We start from the raw sequence: 14828 nt of genomic DNA on the forward strand, positions 1-14828 counted from the left end.
GTAATGCCATGATCAGTGGTGTTATTGCTGGAGCACTGAAGAGAAATTAAGACAGTTCTAATAAAGGGGAAGGGTCTTAAGGTACTTTCCTCACAATACACCATCTTATGTGTACATATACAATACTAAGCAGATATAGAAGAGGGATTTTAGGAGGAAAATGTATGAGGAAAAAGTATCTTATTACCACTCCAAAAAAGCGTGGAGTTACCTTTCCAGTTTATTTGCCAGGCGTCTTCTAATTTTCACCTCCTCCAGATACAGCTCTTTGTACCTTTCCACTTCAGCTACATTTTTGTAACACTAAAGCTCTAGAAAATTCTTAAAACCCAAACATAACATGAAAAAGCCTTAAAAGATCCTAACAAATAGAGACGTCTTGGTTTGGGGTCTGATTTTTTAATGAAGAGAAACTCTTGGTCAGGCAGGTTGTAACATTCCCATTACTGAGCAACATTAACTAGCACAAAACAATCTGTAGCTCACCTGCTGGATTATAACAGGGCATTTAAAAAATATACAGGAAGAAAGCACAGGGGAATTATGACAATGAAGGTCTGGCTAAAGTCTGTCATCAAACACATGAGCCGAGTGTCAGCTAAATGTCTCCACTGTTCTCCTTCCCCCCAGTCCCCGGAAAAGGCACCATCGCTGACTATCCCAAGCCTCCTGAGCGGGCACTTCTCACCTCACTGCACCTCTCTTCAGGCAGTAACATCCCGGGTTCCCCTGCAGCAGTCACCTTCTCAATAATTGTTCTTCATACAGCGGTGTTGACTGACTACTTACCCACATGGGTTACCTGAGCACAGAGTAGGCTGGATCGTCTGAGACTCCATAAGATGATACTCGGAGCCTAGGAACTCAATTTCAGCACAGTCCTGGTACTTCAGACACAACCGCTGTTACTACCAAGAACTTTTTGAATATCAGAACTGGCAAGAAGGGTAAACCAGACTACTCCTATGGTTTAAAGAAGTTCCATTATAACAGATGAAATCCACACACTGTCATCTTGACTACAAATGGATTCTAGCTTTAGGCTAAAAGGCAGAATAACCTTGCTTACAGATACTCTTGAGCAGCAGTTGACAACAGTATTTCAAAATGCTTACCTTAGCCACATAGGCTTCAACCCTGTTTCTGGATGATAATGTGCTCCCAGCTAGGCTTAGGAAGCTTTCTCCTAGACTCAGCCTTCCGTTAAGTGCCAAATTGTTGCCAAGATGTTCCCGTTCGGTTGAATACAGAATTGGACTTGCAGCCACACCTCCACTGACGATGCTGCTTCCGATGACCGATTTGTTTCGATGGCGTTCCTGAAGGAGATGCGCGTTGGCTTCTGCGAGTTTCTCATTAGCTCTGAAACATTCAGAGCATACAAAGAATGACCTGTGGGAGGAACTCTTCCACAAAGTTATCCTCCAGGTCTTTGACTATTATTTGACTTCTGAAAGTAGAAGGGATTAAGACCGTCCAAAACAAGAATATAATTTGATCCGAGGTTTTTTTGGAGAGCCTATTTCTAAGAAGTCACATTACCTAGAAGGACCAGCAAGTTACCAACACTTTGGACTTGTCAGCATTAGGGCTTCAAAGCAACCTGTGAATGCCGTGTGTTTACAGCGCTTCTTCTGAAAGGCATGTCATGTGCCTAAGAACTCTGGGCTCTCTCTCTGAGCTCAAACCTCAGACATGGTGCTAAAATGGAACCCAGAAAAGATTTCTTTTGCTTTTGCTTCAGAGAATCAAGTTCTGCTGCCTGAAGAGCCTGTCATTCAAGCACCAAGTTTATCTTTTCTGACATACACAGAATAAGAGGAGGAGAGTATTAGAGATTAGCAAAAAGGCTGCCTGTTAAAGCACAAACAACTTAAAAAATCCCCTAGTAATGCCATGATCAGTGGTGTTATTGCTGGAACACTAAAGAGAAATTAAGACAGTTCTAATAAAGGGGAAGGGTCTTAAGGTACTTTCCTCACAATACACCATCTTATGTGTACATATCTAATACTAACCAGATATAGAAAAAGGATTTTAGGAGGAAAATGTATGAGGAAAAAGTATCTTACTACCACTCCAAAAAAGCGTGGACTTACCTTTCCAGTTTATTTGCCAGGCATCTTCTAATTTTTACTTCCTCCAGATACAGCTCTTTGTACCTTTTTGCTTCTGCCTGCGTGAAATCTTTTTTAAATATATTGTCTTGTTGAATATTTTGTATCTTGTCCAATTCAAATTCAAGTTCTCTAATCCTGTGTTTCAGTTGTTTTCTCAGGGAAGCGTGATGACTGGCTCTGATCTGTTCTAATCTGTCCTGGGAGGCTGCCTGCATCTGAAGGAGATAATGCACTTTGAACCACCGCAAAGAAAACAGAAGAGTCCCCACCAGTCAGTTTCTTGTACGCAATTTTGAGGGCCCACCTTTACTCAGTGAGGCAATTGTGCCTCCTCACTACCATCAGCAATCAAGGCAGAACTCTGGAACTACCACGTTACATTGCTTTTTTCATTCCAAAAGAAACCCCTTCTTAGAACCATTACTTATCAAAGCTACTAATCAAAAGAACACTGTCTCTGTAGGACAGGGCATATAGAAAAGGATTCCTCCAAGAAATTATGAGGATCCCTCACCTCCACCCCCTGTACAACTTCAGTGACTTCTTTTCTAAGTGCTTTCCCCTGGACAATGACAAAGCAGGACCTGTATGTCTGGCCGTGACAGCTCTAAGTGTCAATATTGAGTTCAAGGATGAACAGTAAGAACAAGGCCAGACAGTGATACCGCCCAGGAACTGCAAAACAGAAAGCCACCCTGGGCAAGCTTTGCATTCAGCGCCCTGCAGGCACGTTACTCACACGTGAAAGCACCATTGCCCAACCGTATTTCCTGTCTTTGCTGAAGGACAGTAGGAGAAGAAGTACAGCACTAACACACAGAATCAGGAACCAAAAATAACAAACTACAAAATTATCACCACAAGAGAAGTATATAATTGAGACTACAGGCACACACAAGAAATTCACTTACCTGCAAAAATAGATTGACTTCTTGTAGTTTTTGTCTTAATTCTTGTTCGGCTCGTTCTTCCGCTTCTTTTTCATATTGTTCTATAAGGTTGTGATCCACCATGCTAGTCTTTAATTGATGTTTCAGGTTAGCCACCACTTCCATCAGCTGGCATTTGCTTGTCTCCAGTTTACGACGGTTCTCACGCATGGTGGACAACTCTTCTCGCAAATCTTTATTTTCAGCTTCCAGCTGCTTGCATTTTTCAGACTCTGCCTCCAACTGCTGGGAAAGTTTTGCAACCTGCAGACAGCAAAAAAAGAAAAAAAAAGAAAAAAGAAAAAAAAAAAAAAAAAACAAAGAACAACCAACCAACCAAAAAAAAAAAACCAACCAAAAACAAAAAAAAACCAAACAGGTCAATACATTTGAGTGGAATAGAACTTGCTGATTCCATTCAAGTATAAAGAATGCAAGTAGACATGAAGCTTTTAGTGGCATTCTCTAAGAAAAAAAAAAAAAGTCTACTGATACACAGAAGGTCATGAACACCTTAGCACAAAGGCTTAGATAAAAAAATCCTCAGGGTGTACAACTTTCTCAAGTGTCCTTACAGAGTAGGTGAAACACTGGTTCTCATGACAGAAGCTGACATGGTCTCATGGGCAACCTCTGACAAAACTGCCAAGAAATGATTGGCCTCCTAAGTTCAGTCTCCTCTCAGTTTTCAACCACAGATCTCCCTGCTGCCCACAACATTCATTCTGTCCATCATCTGCCACGGTTGAACTCCAGTAGGCAGCTAAGAAGCACACAGCCACTTGCTCATTCCCCACTCGTGGCATGGGAGAAATAATTCATCAGGCAAATCATGCTGATGAACACAAGTATCTTGCACACCACAACACAGATACAAAACACAGCAGCAGGGGAATGAAGAAATTCACAGCCTTTTCCCTTGAGGCTGCCTTGCCCTAAAACCAGAAGGGTATTTGTCAGCTGCACTGTGCCTACACAGCCCACCTGATATCACAGAGTGGCTGCAGCTGGAGGGGACCTCTGGAGATCATCTAGTCCAAGCCACCTGCTAAAGCAGGTACACCTAGAGTAGATCACACAGGAATGTGTCTTGTTTTCATCAATTAGCTGCACACAAAAAATTCAAAGACTAAACCAGTCATTCATCAAAGCCAGTCAGGTACCTGCTGATGGTGGTGGTCCTCTGCAGCTGCCTGTGTTGTCCTCAAGCTAGTTATTAACTCTTCCAGGCGGTTATGAATCTACGGAAGCATTGTAAGAAACAAGACAACACACCATGACTTTCCAGGCTGAAGTTTACACCTCATTACCAAAAATGAATATTACATATACCTCTTCACACCTTTATTCCTATAGCATTTACAACCAGCACCAACGATCAAAACAGCCTTAGTTTGATGCCGCTGTAAAATTGTTAGCAATCATCACCTCTGCCTTCTGGTTTATGGAAAGAGAACATCATGTGGGATATGAAGAATCTTCAATGAAAACAAGTATTAAGCTTTTCCCACCCGCAGTACATTTGAAAATCATGCCCTGTTAACCAAAGGGGAAGGACCAGCACTGTGACTCCCTTCCCTCTTTTGACAGTATCAGTACGTAGTTCAACTTTCACACCTAGTTATTTTCAAAATCTCTTCAGCACAAACAGCTAGAATCATAGCAAGAAGCCGAGCTCACTGGTTACAATACAAAAATCATTTGCTTCATTAAGGTCACTGATGAAAGCACCTTCTCTGAGCTAAAATTAACCACTGCATAGAGGCACTGGGAAATTCCAAGGCTCACACTGAGTTCTGCAAATGATACCACAGGCATTCCTCTTCACTGCTTCATGGAAACACATACCAAGTGGCCAAAGGAAAAGCAATCCAGCACAGCAGATGTCCTGGAGTATAATTTTTTGTCCCGGTCTGATGATGCCAGTCAGGCCCCTGGCACAAAGTGCTTGGCAGCAATATCCCTTGTGGGATTTCCGTGAGTTAACTTGATGAATACCTTTAATAACACACATTGCCACAAGCGCCTGGAGCAGCATCTGATGTCACAACAGGTCTAATGCAGACAATAGTGACACCAGGATATTTGTGCCAAATCCTTACCTCCCAGAGGTAAGAAGCCTGTATTCGGAAGAACACAGGAACTGAACTCCCCTAGGCTCTCCAGGAAAACCTCATCCTAACAGTTCCCAACAGAAATAGTTAACTAGCCTTGGGAGCTCACAAAAAGGGAAATTATTGTATTATTGTATTGTATTATTGTATTAGCCTCAGAAGATGCCAAGAGGAAGCCCTCGACTTCTTTTGCTTTATTTTGCAAGGCAATCTTCCACAACTGCAAAATCACAGCAAGAATCCACAGTAGTCAGGTGAGCTTGTGTGGAGAGGAGTCAACTACTGCTGAAGAATACAAGTACTGCGTGTGTGTATGCACACCCTCTCCTCCATGGACCATCATCATTTCAAGTACATTCAAACCTTGGCTTCTACTGGCAAATGACCACAAACTGTCTTACTGCAGCATCTTCAAACTGGCCTCTCCCATCCCTACACTGATTTCTTACAGCACATTTCTAAGCACCAACACTGCTCTTCCAAGCCTTTCAGTGACTTGTAACACTCTTTTAATTGTATCTGCTTGTTTGCTCCTCCACTAAAAATATGAATTGAAAAGTTCATCCGTCTCCTAAAGTGACTTCACAACTCCCTCATAATAGATTAACATGACTTCTGATTAGATCAGGCCTCTATACTTCAGTGGTCATAAGAACACTGCCAAAGGTGGCCCCTGCCTCAAAAGTAGCTTACAGTGCATTTGCAAGAAGGCTGCTTAAGGATGGCAAATTAGAGCAGGGCCAAAGAAGGGAGAGAATAAGAGATTAAAAAATAAAGAAAAGCAATCAAACCCCCCAAACAAAACAAAAGCAACCAACCAACAACAACAACAAAACCCCAAAACCAAACCCAAACAAATTATATGCAGAATAAGCTACAAAAGCATTCAGAATTGACAGCATCTGGTGGCAGGGGAGGTAAAAAAAAGCAGAGACAGCATAAAAAAGCCCAAATGCAGCAGTCCAGGATTCCTAGCGTTCGTCAGAAACCAGACAACCTGCTTGGCCAAACCAAACAAAATAACCTATGGACACATCAGTTTATTTTGCAAAGCAACTTAGGAAACAGAAACCTTTTTCCAAGTAAGCACAGAGCATTCCCATGTCAAAGACTTGGACAGTAACTTCATTAAGCCTCTGACATAGATTGCTTTTTAAGAGCATCAGCAAGTTCCTGCTGCAGCTGTCTGATCATGCCCTAGTGAAACAGGTAAATGAGCATGAAGAAGGTTACAAGAACCTGAAATATGCCTTCACTTATTTGATTATACAATTAGACCTGCCTTCAGATTGAACTCAAAGGTAGGAACTCTTGCCTGCCACCAGCAGGCATCTGCACAGATGGTGACCTCTCTTCATCCTACTCAGCTGAGCACCTCCAAACTATCAGCAGCTGTTCATGAGGACTTGTGTTTCCTCATACATACAAAAGGCTCAAGTATTAATCTTCTTGGAACAATACACCAGCACATGCTGCAATAATGTATTTTTTTTTCTAACAAAAGGCAACGAAATCTGTTGCAATACAAGAGCGATAGTTCGACTGCAGATATTACTCTGATGACCAAAGGCAGGACTTTGTATTAGATTGTCCTTTGTTCTGTTCGTCCATTACACAAATATAGTGCTAGAGTTAGGCTAGGTTACGGTTGGACTCGATGATCCTGAGGGTCTCTTCCAACTGAAATGATTCTTTGATTCTATAATTAAATGAATACATCTATGTGAAAGCTCTTTTGAGATACACTTTAAGTACATGTTCAAGCACATCCTTTTGCAGGCTTCTTACTGAGTTTATTTAAAAATAACAACTGCCTTTATACTGGCAGATTAGATTTACAAAAGTCTGGATGCACTCTCCCATTACCTACAGCTCCCCTACCTCCCTTCCTACCCCCTATATCTCCCTGCCTTTATTCTTTTCCACCACTTTTCTCAACAAAAAACATCTGCATGCAGATGCATGCAGAAGTGGGAGCAACACATGGGTCCTGCATGTTTAAGGGACATAATTTTATGCTAGTGCTCTGCATAGGAGCATGTTTCATATTCATGTACTGTGTGAATTTGCAGAAAGACAGTTTAACAGATGTCCTAATGAGTCTTCTGTCCAGTTAATTAGTCTTTCACAGAGTCACAAAGAAAGAACACATTTAAATATGGCCACACATCATAAAACAGAGAATAGAAAGCTTAGGTCAGTGTCTGAAATGAACTTCTTGAGGACCAGGCAGGACCCTTAGAACCCCCAAAAAACATCCATAAATTAACACTGGACACTACTAATACTCTTCAATTTTGATAGCAACTTATGGAAAAGCAATTTTTTTTTTTTTTTTATGTAGGAGCTTAATATAAATTCATCCCCCACCGCTTCACTTGCCTGCATCTTCATTTCTCAGCCCTTGCATATTGGATTGTTCTTCCCTTTATACCATTCTTACTTGTGTCATCAGTGCAATACATAGATAAAACCCATTAAATAATTAAAATAATTCCAGAGGGCAAAAATGGACTAAAGAAAGGTGAAAAAAGTTCTAGAGAAGAATCACCTTTCTTGATCAAAGCTTAGACCTAGATACCTGTGTTCTGTTCACTGCTCAGATCTGAGCAGTAACATCCTGTTCGCCAAAACCTTCCATAATTCCAAGAGAAACAAGGCAAACCAGAATAAAACAGCATTATTTGAGCCCATGCACATAACTTATACCTGATACATTTTAGAAACATAAAAGAATTTCAAGAACTGACAAACTTTAAATTGTTCTTTGTAAGCGTATACTTTACCTCTCTTGCTACTTTGTCAGTCTCATATTTAAAGACTTGTTCTCTTAAATCGGTACACTTGGCATTTAATTCCTTGTTTCTCTCTTCCACTAGATAAACTGGCTTTTCAGTATCAGCTCTGAGTTTGTTTTCCTTCACAAATGCCTTCTTAAAACTTATCCTTTTGCATTACTGAAAGTCAGCTATACAACATAATCATCCCTGGAAAGCCGTCTTTTATTTTTGCCGTTTATTATATATTTTTTATATCTATCTATCTATCTATCTATCTATCTATCTATCTATCTATCTGTATATAACCTTTTTTCCACATAAATGTTTTCAGCCTACATTTCTATTCCTACAGCTTTGCTGCCCAATAATGCAAGATTGGTGAGGAGATGAATTGTAAATATGCCCAAGCGACTGCAGCTGGTGTGTAGAAAAGCACATAGATCACAGTAATTTTGTTTTGGCCTTGTGTGCTTGACAAGTAGAACCCTCTGTGGTTGGATAAAATAGGTCTGCGAGAAACTCAATGGCACTTATCAAATACGCCTGAGATTCCTGCTTTGTTGTGAGAAAGATCAAAGCACATAAAAACTACGCCTGCTTCCATCCTTATAATACAGGTGAAACCAGCAGGTTTGCAGATCTTCTAGCAAGGACTGACCTCTGCAGTGCCAGCGTCCCCGCTTGTGGACCAGTGCTGGTTGCTTGGGGGCCTTTTAGAGATCACCCCCATGAGCGAGAGAATGAAAACAAATTTACTCTTTGCATTTCATCTGTGGTTTGTGGTTGCTCCTGTGACTTCCCTGTGTTGGCTCACACAACAGCCAAGAACAAATAATTCTTCCAAGCACTGCATATTTGTAGTAAATTTAGTTAACTCTTTTCAGGATTATTTTTATACAGTGCTTATGATGGCTTTTGCTCCTCCAATTATTCTATCTATAGAGAGTTTAATCCGCTGCTGATATTCCTTCACAAAATTTTAGCACGTGGAGGTGCAAAAGGCATACTTGAAGTAAGTCCGATAAAAGAATAAGTCATTAAAAAAACCCAAGAAAAACCAAAACAAGCAAGTAATGGGAACACAAAGAGTAAGCGCCAAAGAACTTTCTTCCCGGTCACATTCCCTTGACACAAGTAGCTCGTGTTTCAATGCTAGAAATCTTAAGAAGTGACGACAAAATATCTATCAAATGAAAAATAACAAATAGCTTAAGGGAAGCTAATAGAGACACTACGCTGTTTCTACTTGCATGTACAATTCAGGTACGTATAGGACCAACGCTACTTTCCAGAACTTCAAAGGCATAAGGGAAAACAGGAAAGGTGTGTACAAAGTTAAGTTATGCTGGTGAACTGTAAATAATCCATCAAGAAGCAGAAAAAGTTATACAGTATCTGTTATGACTTTAGACCAAACATGGCGAAATTCAATTAAATCGGAGAAATAAAGCACCAATAGAAAAAGTTACAGCTCCCCTACCTCCCTACTTACCCGCTATCTACTGCCTTTATTCTTTTCCACCACTTTTCTCAACAAAAAACATCTGCATGAAGAAATGGGAGCAACCCGTGGGTCCTGCATGTTTAAGGGACATAAAATTATGCTAGTGCTCTGCATAGGAGCATGTTTCATATTCATGTACTGTGTGAATTTGCAGAAAGACAGTTTAACAGATGTCCTAATGAGTCTTCTGTCCAGTTAATTAGTCTTTCACAGAGTCACAAAGAAAGAACACATTTAAATATGGCCACACATCATAAAACAGAGAATAGAAAGCTTAGGTCAGTGTCTGAAATGAACTTCTTGAGGACCAGGCAGGATCTTAGAACCTCCAAAAAACATCCATAAATTAACACTGGACACTACTAATACTCTTAGATTTTGATAGCAACTTATGGAAAAGCAATTTTTTTTTTTTTTTTTCATATATAGGAGCTTAATATAAATTCATCCCCCACCGCTTCACTTGTCTGCATCTTCATTTCTCAGCCCTTGCATTTTGGATGGTTCTTCCATCATTCACTACTTTCTCTTTGAGGATCCCCTTGTTCTGCATATCTTCCAGTTGCTGACGGAGTAACAGGTTTTCACTCTGGAGGTGGGCCAGTCGCTCCTGCATGGATTCCTGCTTTATTATGAATTTGCTTACTTGATCTTTCTCAAGTTGTTGAGCATGTTCACATTCCTTTGCCTGACTCTGGGCTTGACTTAATTCTTTTTGTGTCATTTCCAAAAGCAATGTTTTTTCTCTGAGCGTTTGTTTCAACTGGTGAAGCTCATTTTCTAGACTATTAGCCTTGCTTTCAGCTTTACTCAGCTGCTGAGACAAGCTCTTGTTGGTTTCTTGCACATCAGAGAGGTCACGCTGGAGTCTGTCTTGCAAGCAGAGCCATTCATCGCGCTCTCTCTGAAACGTTCGTTCGATATCACTTTTTGATGAGTGATGACGTTCGAGTTCTTGAACTGTAGTGTTCAGGCAGGAGCGAAATGATTCAATTTCTGTCTCTAGTCTGTCTTTGCTTTCTTTCGTCTGCTCGAGTTTGGAACTTAGCACTGCAGATTCTGTCTTTAATAAGCTCAGTTGTCCATTGTACTGAAAAACTGTTTGTGCTAAGGCTTCCTCGTTCAGTTTAAGTTGCTTTTTGAGATCTTCGATTTTTTCTTTTAAGGTCTCATTTTCCTCTAAATATTTTCCTTCTTCCTCCTGATGCCTAAGTCTTACTTGATCCAATTCTACTCTTTACCTAGTAATCTCATCTTGTAGTAACTGATTTTTGTACAACAGATCCTTCTCTCTCTCCGTGTCAGATTCCTGAATGACAGGGAACGTAAATAAATAGCCAGTTGGGAAATGAACATACAAACCCACTTCAGCACTAAACTGCATTTTAAAATTTCTAATACTGAAGCATGACTGAAACAGGTCTCACTGAAGGGCTTCGATCTTATTGCCCTGCTGCTGGACTGTGGCTTCCAACTTGGCTTTTTCCATTTCGAGGCTTAAAAAGAAATAAAGGTCTTGTTACGGAAATCCAGAACACCACTTGTGAAAGAACAGCGTGAAATAACATGATTGAAACCAAAAGCATCCTTGAAAATTGTCTATGAACTTGTTGTGATGCAACAAGGCTCTCCTGTTTTTTTTCAGGAGTCCCAGAAAGCGACAGACGTCTGGCTTCACTGAGTTATTCTCTTACTGTTGCACATGTTCTTCCAGTTGTTTCATGGCTGTATTAGCCCCAGAAGATGCCAAGAGGAAGCCCTCGACTTCTTTTTCTTTATTTTCCAAAGCAATCTTCAAGCCATGAACACGATGGTCTGACTGAAGATGCTCTTCTTCCAACTCTCACAACTGCAAAATCACAGCAAGAATCCACAGTAGTCAGGTGAACTGGTATGGAGAGGAATCAACTACTGCTGAAGAATTCAAGTACTGCATGTGTGTATGCACACCCTCTCCTCCAAGAACCATCATCATTTCAAGTACATTCAAACCTTGGCTTCTACTGGCAAATGACCACAAACTGTCTTACTGCAGCATCTTCAAACTGGCCTCTCCCATCCCTACACTGATTTCTTACAGCACGTTTCTAAGCATCGACACTGCCCCTCCAAGCCTTTCGGTGACTCGTGACACTCTTTGTGTGACAGGCTTTCCATACCTCAGTTTCAACCCCGTCCAATTCCTTTTGCAAGCGCAGAGTCTCTTCCTCCAGTTCTCTGCATTAGTCCACAGTAGCTTCCAGTGAAGCTTCTGACATAGTTTGCTTTTTGAGAGCATCAGGGGGGTGGTTAGTAGATCGAGAGAGGTCCTCCTTCCCCTCTACTCCGCCCTGGTGAGACCACATCTGGAATATTGTGTCCAGTTCTGGGCCCCTCAGTTCAAGAAGGACAGGGAACTGCTGGAGAGGGTCCAGCGTAGGGCAACCAAGATGATTAAGGGAGTGGAGCACCTCCCTTATGAAGAAAGGCTGAGGGAGCTGGGTCTCTTTAGTTTGGAGAAGAGGAGACTAAGGGGGGATCTTATTAATGTTTATAAATATATAAAGGGTGAGTGCCATGGGGATGGAGCCAGGCTCTTCTCGGTGGCAAACAATGATAGGACAAGGGGTAATGGGATCAAGCTGGAACACAAGAGGTTCCACTTAAATTTGAGAAGAAACTTCTTCTCAGTAAGGGTGACAGAGCACTGGAACAGGCTGCCCAGCGAAGTGGTGGAGTCTCCTTCTCCGGAGACATTCAAAACCCGCCTGGACATGTTCCTGTGCGACCTCACCTAGGTGTTCCTGCTCCAGCAGGGGGATTGGACTAGATGATCTTTTGAGGTCCCTTCCAATCCCAAACATACTGTGATACTGTGATACTGTGATCAGCAAGCTCCTGCTGCAGCTGTGTGACCAAATCCTAAAGGAATGTTGGTACATGAGCATGAAGAACTTGATAAGAACATGAGAATAGGAGATGTGCGTTTACATCTTAGGTTACATATTTAGGTCAGTCTTCAGAGTGAATTCAAAGATAGGAAATGATGCCCACCACCAGCAGGCACCTGCAAAACTGATGACCCGTCCATCTTTCTCAGCTGAGCATTTCCATGCTGCAAGAGGGAAGCAGGCAGGAAACTTGGCTGCTTCTGTGCTATCCTCAAAATAAAACTCAAAGGCCAGTTGCTATGAGCCCCTGGTCATTTGCTTGACCTGCCTTTGTCCCAGTTCTAACTCAACAGCTGGTCTAGAGCACAAGTATTTCAAGGGCCTCCAGTTACAAATGTGTGGCAGCCAATGAGGTACATAAGCCTAAGAGCAAGCGCACCAAGGGGGACCCTGCTGCATCCCTCACAGAAAATATCTCGAAATTACCAGGTGGTTCAGCATCTTCCTCTTGCTCTGTTCCGCCTGCTAGCAGGGTACCTGAGAAAGGAGGTAAGAAGTTACACACTCGGAGTGTTTATCTCGCTCTGCTTTTTCCTGTCATCCAAGCCCAGCATCCAAAAGATGAGGAAGAGCATCTTCAGAGATTACCTAGTATATGCCTATTCCAGGCTGACTACAACATGCATGTTTCTACACAGGTCTGTGTAAAGAATCCTGCCAGCTGCCTCTCATTTAATGCACAGGCCATATGTTCCGCTTAGAAGGGCCTAAATTTCCACATATCTTCATTAGTGGTGATCTCCTGAAATTGTCTGCAAGGTTCAGCCGGCAGTTGGCTTGGACTAGAAATCTAACGACATCCACGTGGCCATTTTCGCAAGCGAGATGCACAGGCGTCCTAAGAATTAAATTCATGAGCATAACATAGACAATGGAAGAAGGAAAGCTGTGTCACCAACCAGGCCTGGGGACCCTGCCCAGACTCTGCTCCTGCCACTTGCAGCTGCTGCAGCCCTGCACTGGTCACCCACGGGGCAGAAGGGAACTGGCGATGCCTGAGCAACACAAAACAGACTTGCACGGAGATCACGGGAAAGTGACAGGACTTCCAACAGCATTGGAGCCAACCCAGCAGCTACAAGCAATGAAAAGCTCTGGAGTTCAGTCTCCCAGCTGACAAGACAAATCTCACTTCTCAAGCTTTAGCTTGAATGTGATCCCAGACAAAGCTTTAAGGGCGGACGCTTCTACATGGCACCCAAAAGCTGTCAGGGGGTTGTCTGCGCCATGCTGCTCGCTGGAGCAGTCAGCTCTGCATCGTAACAAACTCTTTGTGCTGGAGAGGGGGCTGCTGAGGAGGAGCGGGGCTTGGCTCAGAACCTCCCGCCTGCCATCAGCGGCCTACAGCGCCTCACCGCTTCTCCTCGTCTTGCCGGTCGATGTCAAACTTCTTCGGCCACCAGGACCACCGCCTCAGATAGGCCAGGTCGCCGTGGGGAGCCGCGTGGTGCAGCCTGCCCAGGTGGGTGCTGGTGGTGGTGGTGGCAGCGCAGGGCTGCCCAGAATGGCTGCCGGAGGGTGAGCGCTGCCGCTTCTTGCTGAAGAGCCCCATGACCCTCTGCATGCCAGCGGTGCAAGCATGGCCTGCTGGGAGCAAACAGCAGGAGGAGGCACCCAGCGGACTCTTCTGGGCTCTGGGCAAGGACTAGGATGAGGACAAGGACTAGGACAAGGATGAGGGCAAGGACAAAGAGAAATTCAAGGACAAGGGTGAGGATGAGGATGAAAACGAAGTGGAGGCACAGGGAGGCGAGCTCTCCCCAAGCAGTGGCCATGGCCTGGAGCACTGAGGTGGGCCAAGGACACACCAATGCTCCCAGCGCAGGAAGTGCTGCCACTACCACAGCGGCGGCGACTTTCTTGGGCAACCTTTGCCAGTGCTCTGTCACCCTCTCAATAAACATGCGTTTTCTGCTGTTCAGAGGGAACCTCCTGTGTTTCAGTTTGTGCTTATTGCCTCTTGTTGTGTCACTGGGCACCACCTTCAGGTATTTCTAGACACTGATGAGATTCCCCCGGAGCTTTCTCTTCTCCAGGCTAAACAGTGGCAGTTCTCTCAGCCTTTCCTCAAGTGGGATGCTCCGGTCTCTAATCAACAATGTGGTCCTTTGTTGGACTCTCTCTGGTATGTCCATGTCTCTTTGTACTGAGAAACAGAACTGGACACAGTACTCCCCTCACCAGTGCTGGGTAGAGTGGAAGTACCACCTCCCTTGACATCCTGACAATACTTTGTCTAAGGCAGCCCCATAGATCATTTTCCTTCTTTGCTTCAAGCACACATTGCTGGCTCAAGGTCGACTTGGTGTCCACCAGGACACCTAGGTACTTTTCTGCAATACTGCTTTCCAAGTGGGTGGCCCCCAGCATGTACTGGTGCCTGGGGTTGTTCCTTCTCAGGTGCTGCACAGGGCACTGTCCTTTGTTGAACTGCAGGAGGTTCCAGTCAGC

The 14828-nt window shown here is 43.2% G+C and overlaps 2 protein-coding genes across 2 annotated transcripts in view; both read right to left on the minus strand.

Annotated features, from left to right (window-relative positions):
- Positions 1–314: 314 nt before the first annotated feature.
- LOC309452341 (uncharacterized protein) overlaps positions 315–14828 on the minus strand; it is a gene marked incomplete at its 5' end in the record, with an annotated part of 36868 nt that continues 22354 nt past the window's right edge. The window contains 4 exons of the mRNA XM_082076981.1: positions 315–856; positions 1116–1362; positions 2100–2335; positions 3032–3313. Coding sequence (XP_081933107.1) covers positions 782–856; positions 1116–1362; positions 2100–2335; positions 3032–3313 — 840 coding nt within the window. The 3' untranslated portion in view covers positions 315–781. The remainder of the gene's footprint in view (positions 857–1115; positions 1363–2099; positions 2336–3031; positions 3314–14828) is intronic.
- On the minus strand, positions 9923–13929 carry LOC309452339 (ankyrin repeat domain-containing protein 26-like; the record flags this gene model as incomplete). The annotated part of the gene is given in 4 exon segments (XM_082076979.1): positions 9923–10684; positions 10688–10756; positions 11607–11664; positions 13733–13929. Coding segments are annotated over 4 exon segments (1086 nt in total).

The sequence above is a fragment of the Streptopelia decaocto genome (assembly GCF_964273445.1).
Source record: "Streptopelia decaocto genome assembly, contig: HAP1_SCAFFOLD_217, whole genome shotgun sequence".
Lineage (NCBI taxonomy): Eukaryota > Metazoa > Chordata > Aves > Columbiformes > Columbidae > Streptopelia > Streptopelia decaocto.